Source organism: Vicugna pacos, chromosome 10 (assembly GCF_048564905.1).
Source record: "Vicugna pacos chromosome 10, VicPac4, whole genome shotgun sequence".
In the NCBI taxonomy this organism is placed as follows: Eukaryota; Metazoa; Chordata; class Mammalia; order Artiodactyla; family Camelidae; genus Vicugna; species Vicugna pacos.
Window position 1 is genome coordinate 19404225 of NC_132996.1, and position 7368 is coordinate 19411592.

Sequence of the window (7368 nt, forward strand, 5' to 3'; positions counted from 1 at the left end):
ACATACCTACCATCTTGGGACTGATATTAAGTCCACATGATATAATTTTTAACAAAACTTAAGGTGCTATCTCATAAGATAGCTATCTCACAAAAACTATTTCAAAGAAAATAGTGCACAGTTTATATTCAAGTGAGTTTTACAATAAGGATACAAAAATTTGGACTAATAAATACACCATAATTTGCAAAATATGTGGAAGTAGAAAAATACATTAATAAAAGTAACATGTTAATACAATTCAAATACAAAATAATTCCTTCTCCATCAGAAAACAGGTTTAAAGTATTTAAAATGCCAAATCTCCTCTACTTACCAGTTGTGCCTTAGCTTGCTCTAGCTCAAGCTCCAGCTTCTTCTGCTGAAGTTCTAACAACTGCTTTTGTTTTGCCAGTAACTGCTGCCTTATTAGTTGCTCTTGGGTTAGATTCTTTTGTATATCCGGAACAATTGGAGGAGTGGAGATGCTAGGGGAACTGACCACTGTGCCAGGTGTTGAAGACTCTTCAGGCTACAAGAAAAAATAATTCGTTAAAAAAAAAAAATTCACAGCTATAAAGGAAGCTAAGGGGGAACTAAAAATTATCAACTTATCTCTTACTACTATCCATAGTCTCAGATAGTCAATCATGTTTAAAAGCACACGTAAAATGTTGGGGAATTTAAAAACCAAGATAAATATATTACATAAAACCTAAGCAAGAATATTTATAATGCACTGTGAACCTTGCAGGGGGTTAGTTAATTAAACTAATTCAGTACAGCGTATTCTTGAGACATTTTTCTGGCAAGAAATTTTAGAGAAGTCAAAATTTGACAGTTAAAACTATTAGTTATATACAATACTTGTTAAAACTTACCGATTTATTTAAAAATTTAGGATTCACATGGATGCTAGATGTATTCACATTGGGGGGTAGAGGTTTAATAGGCCAAGCAGGATCTAATGAATTGACTCTGACATCCAAGGCATAAAGTTTCTTCAAAGGGAATATTTCATCCCATGTGGAACGTAATTTAAATAAACTTTTTCTAGTATTTTCATCCACCTAGAACAACAGAACAATTCTATGGCTTGTTAAGTTACTATAGAATGTTTTTTACATATTAAAGTACAAAGCTCCGAAAATCTTCTACTTCACATATAGCACACAAACTACTCATTCATAAATACATACAACAGTAATAATTTATTAAACATCTACTTGTTTGCAGATGTAAAGAAATTTCTCTGTCCAAAAAAAACTAGACAAAGTCAAGTCATTATTACGTAGCCTTCATGAAAGCAAACAAGTAGACAAGTCTGTATTTTTAAAAGAACAACAAACACGTTTCCAAATTTTAGGGCTTGATATAGTTATTTCTAATATTACTCTTACTCTGGACAAATACTCAACTAGAAAATAGTTTACCTGATGACTTAAATTTTTAAAGCTATTTACATGTAGGACAAAATTAAAGAAAATTATCTCATTAACTGATCTTCTACAACACAATATGGTTGGTACCTAGGAAGAAGCTATTTTTGGTACGGAAGGCAGCTGAATAACTGAAATTCACAAAATCTTGCCCACTGATGAGCTTCAGTTTTATGCCACTTATCTGCTCATGCTTGTTATGGGCATAACAACAACAACAGTACTTTTTAAATCAGCCATCAGAGAAATCTCGTACTTGGAAAAACTGAATTCTTAACTTTAGAATAATAAAATCTTGACTATATTCAAGTTTTTAGATTATATTTACTACAAGTTCATTCTCATCACCTGCAGTGTTAAGGCCCAGTTAGATTTAGTAAAAGTATGCTACCAAACACCCAAATGAATTTGACATACTGAAATCAAGAAATTGGTTTAGCGCCCTAGTTTCTATAATGCAAAGTTGGCTTCTCCTTCTCCAGTCTCAGGTAAGCAGTATTTTATCAAAGGTCTACCATACACTATTAGCAAGCTCCATAACACAATTTGAAACACAGCTTTCCAAATTTCTTCTGCATATACTTACTTAGCAGTATTTCTTTTCTCTAAGAGCTTAAAGGGAAAAAATTACTCAAGTAGCAACTACACGTTTTCTGTTCTAATGAACAAATTAAATTGATAGAGTGTTCTTTCAAAATAATCCCAATTCTCCAAGTCTGACAACTGTTAAGATTTCTCCAGACACAAAAGGTACATCTACTAAGATATAAGAACCACCAATTTTTTGTTAGGAAACAATCTTCAAACCCAAATAAATGCCCTTTTGCTCAGCGTGAAAGATTAGACCTGACAGGAAGAGAATTACTTCAGCAAATCCTTTGTCTTCCTCAAGATAATACTGTATTAACCAAACTACCAGACACAATGTTATAGAAGGAATTTATAATCTCTAGGTATAGAAACTAATAAGCCTTTCTTCTAAACACTAAGAGGCGCCAGGGTCGGGGGTAAGTATTTCCAAAATAACCTACAGCAATTAACTGATCCACCATTAACACATATCTAGAACATTCATATAAAATATACTTGGACAAAGTAACAAGAGGAAACATTTCCAGAAAAAAAGTGTCACAAAAGTTTCAGGCATCAATCACAGGTTGAGACACACTACCAGATTGTTTTTTGGTTTTTGTTTTTTGAAGATAGAAATAGTCAACATTCTAACACCAGAAACCCAAACAATTAAATTTGGAGTACTCTTGATAGCTTCAGATCTGTTTGCCCATATCCTATTGACTAAACAGATCTTCAATCAAATGAACAAATTCAATCCAAAAAAATTCTAAAAGCAAATCCACCTACTCTTGAATGGATAATGTAAAACACCTAGAATCTGCTTTAAACATAAAATACTAACTTAAGCATGGTAAATGTTTAAGAGAATAAAACATTTCACCACCCAAGAAAACCCAACACAAAGGCAAGTATTTATTTAATCAGGGAACATTTTTTAAAAATTCAAATGTTTCTAAATGTATATATACCTTTTCAAACACACAAATAAATGTTGCAACTAGATTTTTAGTAAAGGCAGTGAGATACTCTCTTCCAACATTTTTCACGATAGAATCCATAAGGTACATAACAGGAAGCTTCTCTGAGGAAGGAGCCTGAAGTAATAAAAAGAAACTGAGAAGTTTAGTATAATGAATTGCCACCAAAGAAATTACTTTTAAAAGTGAGTTTTTAACCTATAATACAGACCTCTATTTTGTGGATATTAAATACTTTTGAGTCAATATTAACTTTATGAAAACTAAGTGTTCAAGTTCTCACCTTACAACGAATGACCTTTAGTTGAGCACACAAAATAAGCTCAGAATTACCAGGAAGAAAAACAGAGTCTCTAGTACATTCATTCAAGTCAATGGATTTGTCAGGTCCATATAGTCAAAAAAAACAAAAACAAAAAAACCTGTGTTTCAAGTGACCAAAACAAGGGACAGGGTATTTTCTGTAATCCAAGTGTAAGATTTGTGACCCACATTAACTTATGATGAATTGTGCCTATCCTCAATGAAACAAAGTTTCCAGACCTCTGGCAGAAACCCTAATTTCCATAGGCATATTTTATATGTTAAAGTCTACGAGGCCTTTGTTACCTGTAACATCATTAGGATTATTTCTCTATAATCCAATGAACAAAGTACACTTCACATATGAAGTTAATGGCAAAAAACACTTTTAAACTTGCACAGGAACATGCAGGAAGGTGCAAGTTGTTACTTATACAAGAAAAACTGGATGGAGCAGCCGCTGAGTCATGTAAATCAGGTTGAACTTGACTCTGGAAACCAGGATTTGTCCTGAAGATTTTCTTCACAGCACAGACTCTCCGTCGAAACACTTTTCCTCTGACACGCACAAACCAGGGGTTCTAAATTTGTGCAGAGCCAGTGTGATGATGCCGATACAGGTGGCCCTTTCCAAAGCAAAGAAATGTGGCCCCAGCTCAACTGGAATGCCTACCCATTACTGGCTTTTAGAAGGCACAGCAAGTTTCCAGAAAGCATCAGCAGGTTCACAGACTTGTTGAGGAGCATTAAGACACACCATATAAACCGTTAACTCCCACTCCACAGGAACACCCATGATTTAAAAACAAAAACAGAATTATCCCCATTTACCCTTCCCATGTGTATAGGAACCTTAACCCTGAACAATTTGCCCATAGCTACCTGTAGCTAGGGTAGACACAGTTCTGCAGTACACAATGCCATCTTATTTCACAAAACCAATTGCCCATACAAGTGTGTGGAAGTGCTCTTGCTTCTGATAACACCTTTACAACCAAAGTTGACTAAGGAAACCTCTGAATAACTTAAAATTTTCTTTTACAGTACTATCTTAAAAAAGGGTTTCACAAGGCCATTGCATGTGGGTAAACTATTAAGTACCAACATGTCAACTGCTTCATTGCTGTGTCTTCATCTTACCATGTCATGTTTTATACCATTTTAGTTATTGTTGTACTTATGAAAATAAACAGGCTCTCTTTAAAACCAAAATCTGTTCAGTAGGCTAACTTTTTATTGTACAAGTGAATCCTTATATGTAGTATTTTTTCACTACTGCTGCCTCATGGGAGGGGTCAAGTTAAGTGTGAATTCTTAAGTTTAGTAATGCTGAGACGCTAGAGGGTAAGGACACAAGCATTCACCTCCAGAAACACAAAACCAAGCCAGTTTGCTACCAAATGACAGAAAATCCCTCCCCTCACCCTCACCCCCAACCCTGATTAAGGTTATTTCCCCAAAGTGACTTTTACATCTTTTCCTCAATCTGGCTTTACAAAATTACCAGAAAGCGTGTGCCAAAAAAATTTCAGCTGTCTTTCATCAGCAAATAGTCTAACTATTTTCGCCACTCTGTGTAGCCATACATAAATACAAACTTTAGTGTAGTCACTATAGTCAGCATTTAGTTTTCATTTCTCGAAGGTCTTCTGGATCCATTAAAAACCAGCAAGGAAACAGGTCTTTTGAGTGACAACCTAAACTGCTAAAATTTTAGGCTCTGTGGAATATTAGTAATCCCAAAAAACACTAGGTAGGATTTTAAAAATCGATGTTTTTTTTTTTAAACGGCAATGCAGTTGTTTTTTTTAAAGGCATTTAATGTTAAGCCTTTAACAAGACAAAAACTAAGTTTTCACGTCCAACATGTTTGCGGTTATCAATAAAAAGGATGTTGAGTATGAGAAATGCTTCCTTTTTAAATCTCATACTTTAAAAAAAGAACAATAGCTGTTTCACACAGACATTCACAGGAAAAGGTGAATGAGGACTTTTATTTTAGCTGTCAGACAGCATGACAAATTTGTTGGGCCTTTTAAAGAAAAACAAACCTTACTTTCTGTCCTCTTTAAGGCATGAAAGGACCACCTGAAACCGTGTATCTTGTGAACAGATTTACCCAAAAGAGTGGATGGAACCTAAAGAATGAACCCAAGTCACTTAAAGACTTTTGTTAAAAACACACAACCACGTAGATAAAAATAAGTCTTGGAAACAAATTCTACACCTTACAAAGGTAAATAAAAAAGACAAATACATATTTTATATGTTTTATTCACAAATTTTATAATACCAGTCACACATTTCAAAACCATTTATTAAAGTCAGACCACTCAGTTTTACACTAGACAGAAACCGCCTCTAAACAATATATATTGGTGGTTGTTGTTAAAGTGGCCTTTTAAAAGGGGTTCACTCTGCTAAAAGGAGGCTCATCCTGGTAATTTCAATCACTAACAACTAGAAAAAAACTAAACCATAAGTACAAACTTGAAAAATAACTTAAAATGAAGTACTGGGAAGCCATTAAAACTCAGTATGATAACTAAATTTAACAGTAACTTTACTTAAATGACATATCGCTCCCACATGAATCCACAGAAGAGGAGGACTACAGGGAAATAAAGGGTGGCAAAGGACCACTGCTGTCAAGGGGTGAAGCAAAGCACGTCTTCACTCTCAGGGAAGGGAGGAAAAAAAGAGAAAAGGAAGAGGAGGAGGGACTGAACTTTTTCAAAAAAAAAACTGCAAGTACTTGTTACCCAGTGGGCCAGTTCTCCACCTACAGGTTGGATAAGATCTCCTCCCCACCCCACCCCCAAACCCCACCCTTACCCCAACTTCCCGTATTTGGGGGGCAAGTTAGACCCTCCGATAGGAGAAGAAGAGTTATATCTAGCCGCCCCCACCCCAAAACGGGGCTGACGGGTGTGAGCAGCTGCCTGGCTGGCAGGGAATGGATTCTCCTCTCTTCCCTTTCGCATCATGTGCTTTTCAGGCGCCATGTTGGGCTCCTAACAGGCGGCTGCTCCACTCGGGGCCAGTGCCCTGTTCCCACCCACCAACAGCTCGCTCCCAGGTCCCCCTTCACCTCCTTCCAACCCACAGAGCACAATTACCCAAAAGGGTACAGGGGCCGGGCGGGGAGGGGGGGGCAAACGGGGGAGGAACCACTCCCCACCTTCCCAGGAGATTAAAATGGCTTTAACTCTTACTTCCCCACACCACAAACTGCCTTTAGGTCTCCCCCTCCCCCAAAGGGCTTCATTATTCAAAGCGTGTGTGTCGGGATACACGATGCGGTGGCCTAAATAGGGAGCTGGTAAGCGGAAGTGGGACTCCACCCTTTAACCTCCCCACTCCCTCCCCCAAGAGAGGCCCACGCTCGAAGCCTGGGCCAAAGACCGAGCCTGAGTTGGGGTGGGGGTTGGAGAGGAGGAACACTGTCCCCCTTCGGATGGAAGCGAGACCTGGGATGAGGCTGACACTAAAATCAGGGAGTATTAGAAGAATAGGAGGCTGCGGGGTGTATAAAAACCTTGGCGGTTTGGGCCTCGATGAGAGAGACGATCTCCTTGGCGAAGGGCAGGTTCTCCTCGGCTAGAATGGTCAGCATATTGATGTGCGGTTTGCTATTGAAGGTCAGGTCTTCGAGTGATGACTGATAATCCCGACAGGCGTCCTCCCGGGCCCCCGCAGTACCGGCCTCGGCCGGCGTCTGCTCTGACATTGCGCCGCGGCCCCCCTCCGAGGTCCGCCGCAGCTGAAGCTGAAGCCGCTCTCGTTACCCCGCCTCCCTTCCGACTCCTCTTCCTCTCCCCGGGTCGCTCGCGGCTCCGGCTTCACCACATGCTGACCGCGGAGGGGGGTTGGGGGACGACACAGGGGGAACCTCGGGTTTGAAACGCCGCCGTCTCACGGGTGATCTCCGTCCACTTCCAGCCGCCACAGAAGCTTCTTTCTCCACAGACACAAAATGGCGGCGGCAGTGGCGGCTCCAGCTCCGAAAATGTCTGTGTTCCCAACCGCTGCGTCGTGCGAAATGAGCTAGGGGAGGGGAAATGTGCGGTAAAAGGGCGGGGCCGTTGATAAAG

The 7368-nt window shown here is 39.0% G+C and overlaps 1 protein-coding gene across 4 annotated transcripts in view; it reads right to left on the bottom strand.

The window, feature by feature from the left end:
- Positions 1-7005, bottom strand: part of PCF11 (PCF11 cleavage and polyadenylation factor subunit) — a 24032-nt gene extending 17027 nt beyond the window's left edge. For all 4 annotated transcript variants that reach the window (XM_031681405.2, XM_006197475.4, XM_031681404.2 and 1 more), the window contains exons 1-4: positions 6813-7005; positions 2963-3088; positions 861-1049; positions 317-511 (exon numbers count right to left, since the gene is read on the bottom strand). In XM_031681405.2, coding sequence (XP_031537265.1) covers positions 317-511; positions 861-1049; positions 2963-3088; positions 6813-7004 — 702 coding nt within the window. In that variant the 5' untranslated portion in view covers position 7005. The remainder of the gene's footprint in view (positions 1-316; positions 512-860; positions 1050-2962; positions 3089-6812) is intronic.
- Positions 7006-7368: the final 363 nt, after the last annotated feature.